Source organism: Oncorhynchus gorbuscha, linkage group LG07 (genome assembly GCF_021184085.1).
Source record: "Oncorhynchus gorbuscha isolate QuinsamMale2020 ecotype Even-year linkage group LG07, OgorEven_v1.0, whole genome shotgun sequence".
Classification (NCBI taxonomy): domain Eukaryota; kingdom Metazoa; phylum Chordata; class Actinopteri; order Salmoniformes; family Salmonidae; genus Oncorhynchus; species Oncorhynchus gorbuscha.
In genome coordinates, this window is record NC_060179.1 from 43,425,096 (window position 1) to 43,437,833 (window position 12,738).

At 45.8% G+C, this 12,738-nt stretch overlaps 1 protein-coding gene across 1 annotated transcript in view; it reads left to right on the top strand.

The window, feature by feature from the left end:
- The window catches only part of LOC124039890 (rhomboid-related protein 1-like), a 76,416-nt gene that overhangs the window by 20,129 nt on the left and 43,549 nt on the right, over nucleotides 1-12,738 (top strand). The window contains exon 2 of the mRNA XM_046356410.1: nucleotides 1,692-1,850. Coding sequence (XP_046212366.1) covers nucleotides 1,692-1,850 — 159 coding nt within the window. The remainder of the gene's footprint in view (nucleotides 1-1,691; nucleotides 1,851-12,738) is intronic.

Sequence of the window (12,738 nt, forward strand, 5' to 3'; positions counted from 1 at the left end):
CACACTGTGGGTGACTCCAGAGTGATGCAACAGCTGAAAGAGCACTTTTCGACCCTAGAGCAACAAGGAGCTGTTGATTTCATCTCTATTATCATGATATGAAACACAGTAAAAACACAGAAATGTAGTAAAAACACAGACACAGCTCGACAGCCTAAAGAGAAACTAGAACAGGATATTAAATGCGCCATTGAAACAAATGAAATCTAATATTAAATAAATAAAGAGGCAGTCGACGATGGATAGATACAGTACAAACACAAAAACACACTAGAATGCGGGCTCACAGACACAGTACACCACACACACATACACACCCTGTACTTTATGGGCCATTTTTAAACAGGCACTATTTCAGACTGCTCAACTCTGGCATTTTTATGACACTCCCTGCTTAGATCAATTACGGGGTGGCCGAGGCATGCAAGCATCAGCGGTAATAACCCATGGGGGCCTCACAGTGAGAGTGGTGATTCATGAAAACCACAATGATTTGTCCACAAATGTAAATGCGGTAGAACCCAACTCACTAACTCCAAAATGAAAGAAAAAGAGAATACAATGTCTGTATAATGACATATGGTGTCAGCAGTGGGATTTCAGTCATACAGTGTGTTCAGATCACGGTGTACCATTAGAATGACCTGTTGGCCCATCAGTCCTGCCAATGCCTGTTGTTACCAGTCTGTTATTTTCTTTAGGCCTCTGCCCATTTAATTAGTAGAAAAAATACAGCTGGCTTGTATTCTGTTTTTAAGGCTGGTCTGATTCTTCCAATGATGTTCCCACTGACAATATGGTTTAATTAATGCTGCTCTCATTGACATTTTCATCTCTCTTGGCTCTAGTGCTCGCCATTGTCCTGGCATGTCTGTTGTGTCTCTGCTGTCGACTGCTGTCTATGAAATAGTTCAGCCCTACTCAATAGGTGACCTCCTGGACGAAATTTAATATATTTTTAAGATCCTGTCTTGCTTTTAAATTACTGTTGAGAATTGTAATAGGTGTGTGTGTGTGTGTGTGTGTGTGTGTGTGTGTGTGTGTGTGTGTGTGTGTGTGTGTGTGTGTGTGTGTGTGTGTGTGTGTGTGTGTGTGTGTGTGTGTGTGTGTGTGTGTGTGTGTGTGTGTGTGTGTGTGTGTGTGTGTGTGTGTGTGTGTGTGTAAAAATAGATGGAGCAGGTTGCTGAGGGGCTGATTATTACTGGGGAGGTCGCATGGGTGTCAAGTTGTGGGTTTGTTACTACGCCGATAAATGGCTATATATCCATCCGGACATGGTACTGGTACCCTGTGTATAAGTTATTGTTATTGTGTAGTTATTCCACATGATCTTTCTATTGTTTAAACATTTTCTCTCACTGTTGGGAGAGACTGTTTACAAAGCATATGACAAAATAATATTTGACCTGATTCGACCTTTGCCACCTAGGAAATGTGTGTGACCAGGTGATTACTGATGCACTCAGGAAGATTCATTCATTATGATTATGTATAACGGGAGGTAAAGAAAGAGGATCACTCTAATACTCAGGGATGAGGTCAATTTAAAAAAAATCTTCCATGAAAATAAATTCTGTGAATTTGAATGGAATTGAGCCCATTCTTGCTAATAGGCACTACTACTATCATCATCAACAGCAGCACTGTTCTGGTCAGCCTGTACTGAGTGTTTGTTGTGTTGTGTTTGCCAGCTGGACCCAGACAACACCGGTTTCATCGCAGTGGAGAACTTCACCAGTCTGGTGGAGCACCATGAGCTGCAGCTGGACCCCTCCAAACTGGACATGCTGTTCGCCCTGGTGCAGAGCAACGAGGAGGGACAGGTGTGCTACCAGGAGCTCATTGAGCTGGTAAGTGGCTGAAAGGGTACTCACACAGAAGCACGCGCACACACACAGAGGCACATTCATGCAGAAGAAGGCATAGTACACACACACACTCTGCAGAATTATTTGAGAAAGGTTAGAATTGCACACTCAAAATATTGAATGATAATACACACAAACACACAAGTGTGCCTCACACACACACACACACACACACACACACACACACACACACACACACACACACACACACACACACACACACACACACACACACACACACACACACACACACACACACACACACACGCACACGCACACGCACACGCACACGCACACAGACATTCAAACTCATAATTCATAGCATGAGAATATCATGCACTTGTAGTGTCATGTTACCGGAAGGTTGCAAGTTCAAACCCCCAAGCTGACAAGGTACAAATCTGTCGTTCTGCCCCCGAACAGGCAGTTAACCCACTGTTCCCAGGCCGTCATTGTAAATAAGAATGTGTTCTTAACTGACTTGCCTGGTTAAATAAAGGTTAAAACAAATAATTGTTTTTAAAAAATGTACTGTATTATCTGGTGGTGGAGCAGAGGAGAAAACCTTGCCTCGATGTCTTCTGCTGAGTAGTGTTCTGAGTCTTGTGATGCTGCTAGGTCCGAGACATCATTCTCATTCATTCCTCTCTACTGTAACCTGTCTGTGTTTAGACCTGGTGTTCCTGTTATGAATGAATGCAAATCCTTTTGAAGGGGCTGAGGTGATTCTCAGCCCTGTGTGGCCACAGTCCAGAGCATGTCTCCGCTCCTCCTCACAGCATGTGGTGTAAGCAGCGGGGTTAATTTGACGCAATGCAATTCCTTTTTCACTTTGCTAAGCCGATTCCTTCTTTCCCTCTGTGTTGCTCATGGTTTGTAATGAAAGCTTTCGTTTCAAATTCTCAGGTCTCGCTGCTAGTGTGCGATCAGCGATGCAGATGCTCTCGCTGACATTTGAACCCAGTATTTCCGTGTTAATATTTCAGTCGAACATGTAGATTCTTCAGCCATTCAAATTTGTAAAAAAATAAATGTAGCTCTACAAATTATCACAAAACAAAACTGGTCTCAAATTAATAGATAAAATGACAAAATATGTTACATTTTCTCAAATTTGCCCCAGTCTCCCCTACTAGTGGAGCAAGACAATTCTGACAAGTGCGACAAGGTTTAAGTATATTTTTCAACAAAAGTAAAGAACAGTAACGTTATGAGTAAAGTAGGAAGCACACTTTATAAATGTAGCATGAAAGAAGTGTGTCTTTGGCCTGGCGAAGCGGTTTTATGTGTTGACTGAACTGGGGTTGATAATTATGAGTTTTACTGCTCCGCTGGCCTCGTGAAGAAATGATGGTCTTGGAATTATCGTTGCCCGAGACGGAGTCAAAATATATCCGAGTCCGATACAAGACCAAGACACTCAATATGTGGTCTCGAGACCGGACTCAAGACCAGTCTGTCTCGAGTATTACAACACTGTGACAGTGGTATAAAAAATTATGAAAATGTATGCACTCACTACTGTAAGTCGTACTGGTTAAGAGCGTCTGCTAAATGACTCAAATGTAAATGTTAAATGGTATTTTTTGTTGGAAAGTGCACCACTGCCATTATTTTGTGGGTGATTGTCCTTACTGTCCTTAGTGTCCTTGTAACTGTCTAGTGTTAGTTTGCACCAGTTTAGGCTGTTTCGGTTTTTGTTACGTTTATTGTTTTGTAGTGTTTGTGTTTAGTGTGTTTTGGTCCGACTCTCCTTCACTACACCTAGAAAACCGTTACAGAATCACCCACCGTAAACGGACCAAGCAGAGTGTCAACAGGCAGGAGCAGCCCAAAGAGGAGATGCGCAATAAGGATTTCTGGACATGGGAGGAAATCCTCGACGGGAGAGGGCCCTGGGCTAAACCAGGGGAGTGTAGCCGCCCAAAGGTGGAACAGGTGGAGGCAGCGAGGAGAGCAGAGTCAGCCGGAGAGAGGAGCCGGCGATATGAGGGAACACGGTTGGCAAGGAAGCCTGAGAGTCAGCCCCAAAAATTTCTTGGGGGGGGGCTCAGGGAGAGTGTGGCAGAGTCAGGAGTTAGACCTGAGCCAACTCTCCCTGTTTATCGTGAGGAGCCAAGGAGGAGACCAGAACCAGAGCCGGTGTTGGAGGTGAGCGAAGCAGAGACTGTGAAGGAGTTAATGGGGAAATTGGAGGAGAGAGAAATGAGGCAGTTGCTGTGTTGGTGCTTTTTGCATGGAATTCGCACGACAGTACGTGTCAGGGATTTGATGGCACCTGGGTCAGCGCTCCATACTCGTCCTGAGGTGCGTGTTAGTCGGCTGGTGAATTTGGTGCCAGCCTCACGCACCAGGCCTCCTGTGCACATCCCTAGCCTTGCACGTCCTGTGCCAACACTGCTCTCAAGATCTCCAGTACGCCTTCACGGTCTAGCCCATCATGTGCTACCTCCACACACCAGCCCTCTGGTAGCAGCTCCCCGCACCAGGCTTCCTGTGCGTGTCCTCGGTCCACTACCACCAGTACCAGCACCACGCATCAGGCCTACAGTGCGCCTCGCCTCTCCAGCGCTGTCGGAGCCTTTCTCCTCTCCTGCGCTGCCGGAGTCTCCCGTCTGTTCAGCGCAGCCAGAGCCTTTCTCCTCTCCTGCGCTACCGGAGTCTCCCGCCTGTTCAGTGCAGCTAGAGCCTTCTTCCGCTACAGCGCTGCTGGAGTCTCCTGTCTGTTCAGCGCAGCCAGAGCTGTCAGCCTGCATGGAGCAGCCAGAGCTGTCAGCCTGCATGGAGCAGCCAGAGCTGTCAGCCTGCATGGAGCAGCCAGAGCTGCCAGTCTGCAAGGAGCTGCCAGTCTGCAAGGTGCTGCCAGCCTGCATGGAGCAGCCAGAGCTGTCAGCCTGCATGGAGCAGCCAGAGCTGCCAGTCTGCAAGGAGCTGCCAGTCTGCAAGGAGCTGTCAGTCTGCAAGGTGCTGCCCGCCTGCATGGAGCAGTCAGAGCTGGCAGTCTGCATGGAGCAGCCAGAGATGTCAGTCTGCATGAAGCAGCCAGAGCTGTCAGTCTGCAAGGAGCTGCCAGTCTGCAAGGAGCTGCCAGTCTGCAAGGAGCTGCCAGTCTGCAAGGAGCTGTCAGTCTGCAAGGAGCTGTCAGCCTGCATGGAGCAACCAGAGCTGCCAGCCTGTATGGAGCAGCCAGAGCTGTCAGTCTGCATGGAGCAGCCAGAGCTGCCAGGTTGCATGAAGCAGCCAAAGCAGCTAGACCTGCCAGTCAACCTGACTCTTCCAGATCTGCCAGTCAGCCAGACTCTTCCAGATCTGCCAGTCAACCAGTCTCTTCCAGATCTGCCAGTCAACCAGTCTCTTCCAGATCTGCCAGTCAACCAGACTCTTCCAGATCTGCCAGTCAACCAGTATCTTCCAGATCTGCCAGTCAACCAGTCTCTTCCAGATCTGCCAGTCAACCAGACTCTTCCAGATCCGCCAGCCAGCCAGGATCTGCCGGGGCCAACTACCTGCCTGAGCTTCCTCTCAGTGCTGAGCTTCCTCTCAGTGCTGAGCTTCCTCTCAGTGCTGGGCTTCCCCTCAGTGCTGGGCTTTCCCTCAGTGCTGGGCTTCCCCTCAGTGCTGGGCTTCCCCTCAGTCCCGAGCTTCCCCTCAGTCCCGAGCTTCCCCTCAGTCCCGAGCTTCCCCTCAGTCCCGAGTTTCCCCTCAGTCCCGAGCTGCCTCAGTCCCGAGCCGCACCTCAGTCCCGAGCTGCCCCTCAGTCACGAGCTGCCCCTCAGTCTGGTGGGGTTCTGGGTGAGGACTATTAGGCCATGGTCGGCGGCGAGGGTGGATTATCCCAGGACGCGAGGGGGAGGAACTATGACATTTATGGAGTGGGGTCCACGTCCTGAGCCGGAGCCACCACCATGGACAGACGCCCACCCGGACCCTCCCTATGGTTTTGAGGTGCGTCCGGGAGTCCGCACCTTAGGGGGGGGGGGGGTTCTGTCACGCCTTTGTCATAATATTTTGTGTTTTCTTTATATATTTGGACAGGCCAGGGTGTGACATGGGTTATTGTGGTGTGTTTTTTGTCTTGGGGTTTTGTGGGGCGTCGACGTAGTCTATGGCTGCCTGAGGCGGTTCTCAATCAGTCAGGTGATTCTCGTTGTCTCTGATTGGGAACCATATTTAGGCAGCCATATTCTTTGGTTGTTTTGTGGGTGATTGTCCTTACTGTCCTTAGTGTCCTTGTCTAGTGTTAGTTTGCACCAGTTTAGGCTGTTTCGGTTTTCGTTACGTTTGTTTTGTAGTGTTTGTGTTTAGTGTGTTTTTTTCATTAAACATTAATCGTAATCTACACGCTGCGTTTTGGTCCGACTCTCCTTCACCACACCTAGAAAACCGTTACAGCTGTAATGTAACAAGATTGGGGAAAAGTTGAGGGGTCTGAATAGTTTCTGAATGCACTGAGGCTCTTTTCGCCTGAGGGGCTGTGACTTTCATTCTGTTAGTCTGCTGAACAGGGATGTTAAACTTTCCTTTGCTATATTGGTCTTCAGGCTCAATAAATGTATGTAAATGTCTTGGAAGCGAACTGTTAGCCCACAGGTTCAGTAGTGTATGGCTGTGTGTATAAACATGTTTCAGGGGTTAGCATAGCTGATAAGTGGAAGGGGAATTGAGGCCACATGCGGCTGGTCTGCATGTGTAGGCTAATTGAGCATATTGCGTTATGGAATAGATTAGGTACTGTAGTTTGAACAGCACACTACAGCTCACTACCACTTCCACACTCCATTCCCCAAGGGAGCACCAGCAACTTTGTCCAGGTGCTGAGCCTGGTTGATAAGCACATCAGGTGTTGCCAATTAGGGTGATTGTCAGTCAGTGTTCCAGCTTCAAATCAAATCAAACTTTATTTGTCACATGCTCCAAATACAACAAGTGTAGACCTTACAGTGAAATACTTTCTTTACAAGCCCTTAACCAACAGTGCAGTTCAAGAAGAGTTAAGAAAATATTTACCAAATAAACTAAAGTTAAAAATAAATAAAAAGTAACACAATAACAACAATAACGGGGCTCTATGCAGGGGGTACCAGTACCCAGTACAGTGCGAAGGGGGTACAGGTTAGTTGAGGTAATTTGTACATGTAGGTAGGGGTGAAGTGACTATGCATAGATAATAAACAGCGAGGGGGGGTCAATGTAAATAGTCCAGTGGCCATTTGATTAATTGTTCAACAGCCTTATGGCTTGGGGGTAGGAGCCTTTTGTTCCTAGCCTTGGCGCTCCAGTACTGTTTGCCGTGCGGTAGCAGAGAAAACAGTCTATGACTTGGGTGACTGGAGTGCACCTCCAACTTGCACCTCCAAGCTTGGAGGTGACTGGTTTTGTTTGGTGGCCATGAGGTCTGTAGTAACTAGGCCTAGGACCCCTAGACAAAGGGAGTACAACAATATCCGTAGGCTAGCTATGGGTTTCATAACAACTGATTTCACCTCGTTAACAGAGTGTGCCGGTAGTTGCTATCATGTATTGTGTTAAATTAAATAAATCTGTCATTCCTCTCCTTCAGGTGGCAGTTTAAATGATGTTCTGAGAACATTCAACAGCTCCCATCCTGTAGGAAGGATCATTATCAGGTGACTGTGATCATGAAAAACTCCTTGCCTTAGTCATTTTTCCTCCTTAATGGGAGAGATACAGCAATACGGATCCCACCTCTGCCACAATCTGACAATATGCTTTGTGTTGTAGTCATGACACCGAAATATATACAACGTTAGGAAAACTTTACTGAGCATGTTTCAGTTACCTACAGTAAGAATATTTCCGTTTCCTCTGTAACAGAAATATTGCTCCTGGGATTATCTGGGTTTCTGCTCCACTTGATGATGGATGAAGTTGACACCATAAGCCAAGAGAACCGTTTGCCACCTGTGATCTGACTGAAGCTCTCTTGGGGAATATTTGAGTGTCCCCAGCAAGGCCATTTTGGGATATTTAGTGACTCCAGTGTGGTCATTATATTGTTTAGAGGTGTCAATGGGGTCATCTGACCGTGTTTAGTGCCCACAGTCCATCTGTCTTCTGAGTGGAAGAGCAGGGTCTGACTGAAGGGAAAGACAAAAAAAGATGATAGATGAACCCCATCAGCCCTGACACACACACATACTGGCTGTTCGTCGTACATGTTCCACACATACAAACACACCCTCGCAACACACCACAAACTCAGGCAGGCACCATTTATTTTTTGCATGGATTGCTGGCTCCAGAGTGGTGCACTTTGCTTAAGTGTCCATAACCGAAGGTTTTTCCAGTTTAGGTCCTGAAGATAAAACCACGAAGGAGGGTTATGGCTATGGGCTTATGGGGAGATAAAGGAGGGCTCTCATTTTAAAAGGATTTTGCGAGAATAAGGGTGGGTGCAAACAGTGCCGAGATCCACAGTGATTTCATTTTTTCTTATCACTGTGTTTGCATTGATTTAATAGCTTAATAATGGATTATAAATTACCAGTAAATGTGTAGTAAATGGCGTGCTGATCCTGTTTAACAGTACTAAGTGATGGTGAGTCATTTACTATATGGTAATTCAGGGGCTTTCAGATTCCAACCTGGTTCTTCACAGTATGTGGTAGGGCTTGAAAACTATTACAGACTAGAAAGGGAAACCCACCCGCGAGCTGCCCAGTGATGCGAGCCTACCAGACGAGCTAAATGCTTTTTATGCTCGCTTTGATGCAAGCAACACTGAAGCATGCATGAGAGCACCAGCTGAGCAAGACCTTTAAACATTCACACATTCACAAAACAGCGGGGCCAGATGGATTACCAGGATGTGTACTCAAAGCATGCGCGGACCAACTGGCAAGTGTCTTCACTGACATTTTCAACCTCTCCCTGATCAAGTCTGTATTACCTATATGTTTCAAACAGACCACCATAGTCCCTTTGCCCAAGAAAGTGAAGGTAACCTTCCTAAATGAATTCCGCCCCGTAGCACTCACATCTGTAGCCATGAAGTGCTTTGAAAGGCTGGTCATGGCTCACATCAACACCATCATGCCAGAAACCCTAGATCCCCTCCAATTCGCATACTGCACCAACAGATCCACAGATGACGCAATTTCAATCGCACTCGCACTTCACACTGCCCTTTCCCACCTGGTCAAAAGGAACACCTATGTGAGAATGCTTTTAATTGACTACAGCTCAGCATTCAACACCACAGTGCTCATAAAGCTCATCACTATGCTAAGGACCCTGGGACTAAATACCTCCCTCTGCAACTGGATCCTGGACATCCAGACGCGCTGGCCCCAGGTGGTAAGGGTAGGCAACAACACATCTGCCACGCTGATCCTCAACACTGGGGCCCCTCAGGGTTCCCGCTTAGTCCCCTCCTGACAATTTTTTTGACCCCCTCGCATTTGTCTTTACACTGCTACTATTTGCTGTTTATTATCTATGTGCATAGTCACTTTACATATTACCTCGACTAACCTGTACCCCCGCACATTGACTCTGTACCAGTACCCTCTGTATATAGCCTTGTTATTGTTATGTGATTTTCTTGTATTACTTATTGATTTTTTTTTTTTTACTTGAGTTTATTTAGTAAATATTTTCTTAACTCTATTTCTTGAACTGCATTGTTGGTTAAGGGATTGTAATTGATCATTTCACGGTAAGATTTACACCTGTTGTATTTGGCGCATGTGACAAATAAAATGTGATTTGATTTGGTAAATCATTTAGTAACATTAATTGAATGATTTATTAATTGAGCTAGCTATCGTTTCGCAGCAGGACTCTCTGACTCTACGCCTGGAGGGCTCTGTGTGTAAGAGAGCGAGGGCTGATGCGCTCACAAACAGCTATTAATTAAATAAATTAGATTAGCTAAATTTATCAAACATTGTTTGGAAACCATCATGACCAATTTTGGAAATGTAGTGGAATGGCACGTCTGAATCATTTAGAATGACTTGATTACCAAACTCGATACAAAACTCAATACCTCCTAATATACATCTATATAAGGAAAACTATGGAACTGTCACACCCTGACCATAGAGAGCCTTTTATTCTCTATGTTGGTTAGGTCAGGGTGTGACTAGGGTGGGTTATCTAGGTTGTTTTATGTCTATGTTGGCCTGGTATGGTTCCCAATCAGAGGCAGCTGTTTATCATTGTCTCTGATTGGGGATCATATTTAGGCACCCATTTCCCCACTGGGTTTTTGTGGGATCTTGTTTTTAAATTAGTGCATGTAGCACCTCTTATGTTATAGTTTGTTGTTTGTTTCCTTTTGTTTTTTGTACGTTTCACAAAAATAAAGATGTGGAACTCCGAGCACGCTATGCCTTGGTCTGTCTCTACACAATACCGTGACAGGAACAAATATCATTTTTGTTATTATAATGTCAAACGATATTCGATAAGTACAGTCATGGCCAAAGGTTTTGAGAATGACACAAATATTAATTTCCACAAAGTTTGCTGCTTCATTGTCTTTAGATATTTTTGTCAGATATTACTATGGAATACTGAAGTATAATTACAAGCATTTTATAAGTGTCAAAGGCTTTTATTGGCAATTACATGAAGTTGATGCAAAGAGTCAATATTTGCAGTGTTGAGCATTCATTTTCAAGACCTCTGCAATCCGCCCTGGCATGCTGTCAATTAACTTCTGGGCCACATCCTGACTGATGGCAGCCCTTTCTTGCATAATCAATGCTTGGAGTGTCAGAATTTGTGGGGTTTTGTTTGTCCACGCGCCTCTTGAGGATTGACCACAAGTTCTCAATGGGATTAATGTCTGGGGAGTTTCCTGGCCATGGACCCAAAATATTGAATGTTTGGTTCCCCAAGCCACTTAGTTATCACTTTTACCTTATGGCAAGGTGCTCCATCATGCTGGAAAAGGCATTGTTTGTCACCAAACTGTTCCTGGATGGTTGGAAGAAGTTGCTCTCGGAGGATGTGTTGGTACCATTCTTTATTCATGGCTGTGTTCTTAGGCAAAATTGTGAGTGAGCCCACTCCCTTGGCTGAGAAGCAACCCCACACATGAATGGTCTCAGGAAGCTTTTCTATTGGCATTACACAGGACTGATGGTAGCGCTCACCTTGTCTGCTCCGGACAAGCTTTTTTCCGGATACCCCAAACAATCAGAAAGGGGATTCATCAGAGAAAATGACTTTACCCCAGTCCTCAGCAGTCCAATCCCTGTACCTTTTGCGGAATATCAGTCTGTCCCTGATGTTTTTCCTGGAGAGAAGTGGCTTCTTTGCTGCCCTTCTTGACACCAGGCCATCCTCCAAAAGTCTTTGCCTCACTGTGCGTGCAGATGCACTCACACCTGCCTGCTGCTATTTCTGAGCCAGCTTTGTACTGGTGGTGCCCCGATCCCTCAGCTGAATCAAATTTAGGAGACGGTCCTGGCGCTTGCTGGACTTTCTTGGGCGCCCTGAAGCCTTCTTCACAACAATTGAACCGCTCTCCTTGAAGTTCTTGATGATCCGATAAATGGTTGATTTAGGTGAAATCTTACTGGCAGCAATATCCTTGCCTGTGAAGCCCTTTTTGTGCAAAGCAATGATGACGGCACGTGTTTCCTTGCAGGTAACCATGGTTGACAGGGGAAGAACAATGGTTCCAAGCACCACCCTCCTTTTGAAGCTTCCAGACTGTTATTCGAAGTCAATCATAATGACAGAGTGATCTCCATTCTTGTCCTTGTCAATACACTCACCTGTGTTAATGAGAGAATCACTGACATGATGTCAGCTGGTCCTTTTGTGGCAGGGCTGAAATGCAGTGGAAATGTTTTTGGGGAATTCAGTTCATTTGCATGGCAAAGAGGGACTTGGCAATTAATTGCAATTCATCTGATCACTCTTCATAATGTTCTGGAGTATATGTAAATTGCCGTCATTCAAACTGAGGCAGCAGACGTTGTGAAAATTAATATTTGTGTCATTCTCAACTTTTGTCCACGACTGTACACTATTGAGAAAACACCAGAACTAATTAAGTCATCATGAAGAACAGAGGCTGGAGCTGAGCTGAGACTAGTATGTACTGTAAGAACCACACTGTTCACAAGGTGGGGATTGTGAATCCTGCTGTTCGGAAGCACACACACCGGATGTCAATTGGGTCCATTCCGGTCTCCCTTAAAGGGTATTCTATCTTCTGCTCCATCCTTATCCTTTAATATCAATTATTGTCCCTGGCAGACATCATCTTGCTTCTTGTCAGGGGAATTTTAGCTGCGGACATTGTTGATGCCAGAGTCTGAGGTTCTCCTGAGTACAGAGTAGTGATGCAATGGGATGTGATACTAGCACACCCTGCTAGAATGCTCCTGCTGTGTTTGTCAGGGCTCACAAGTCAAGTCGTCAGCTCTCGTACTAACACGCCTTATTGTCTGCCTCCCTGTCTCAAACTTCAAAGGCCACTTAATGCTCACTTTAGAAGCGGCAGTCCCACATGTCAGAGGAGAAGGCAAGGCAGAATGACAAGTGTGTCTAATTGGAAACGTCTCCCGGGAACGTTCAGGAAAAGCAGTAGGTGTTTTCGGATTTAAAAAAAATGTTGGTTTAAACACTGGAAACACAGGCATCGTTTAGAGAAGAAAGCCCACAGAGAAGAAATTGGTTTTATTTGTGTATACATCCCTCAAACTCCTTTTCTCCTATTCAGTCTCTTGAAGACATTGGTAAAGACAGGTGGAAACCATTCACTTCCGCTGTTGTGCTTCCCCGGAGCTAGTAGATCCACGAGGGCATATCATTTTCCTTTCCTTCCTTCCTAATGCGCTTTCCTCTCCCTCCTAAAGCATGTACAGTATAATTGCATTTCCTGGGC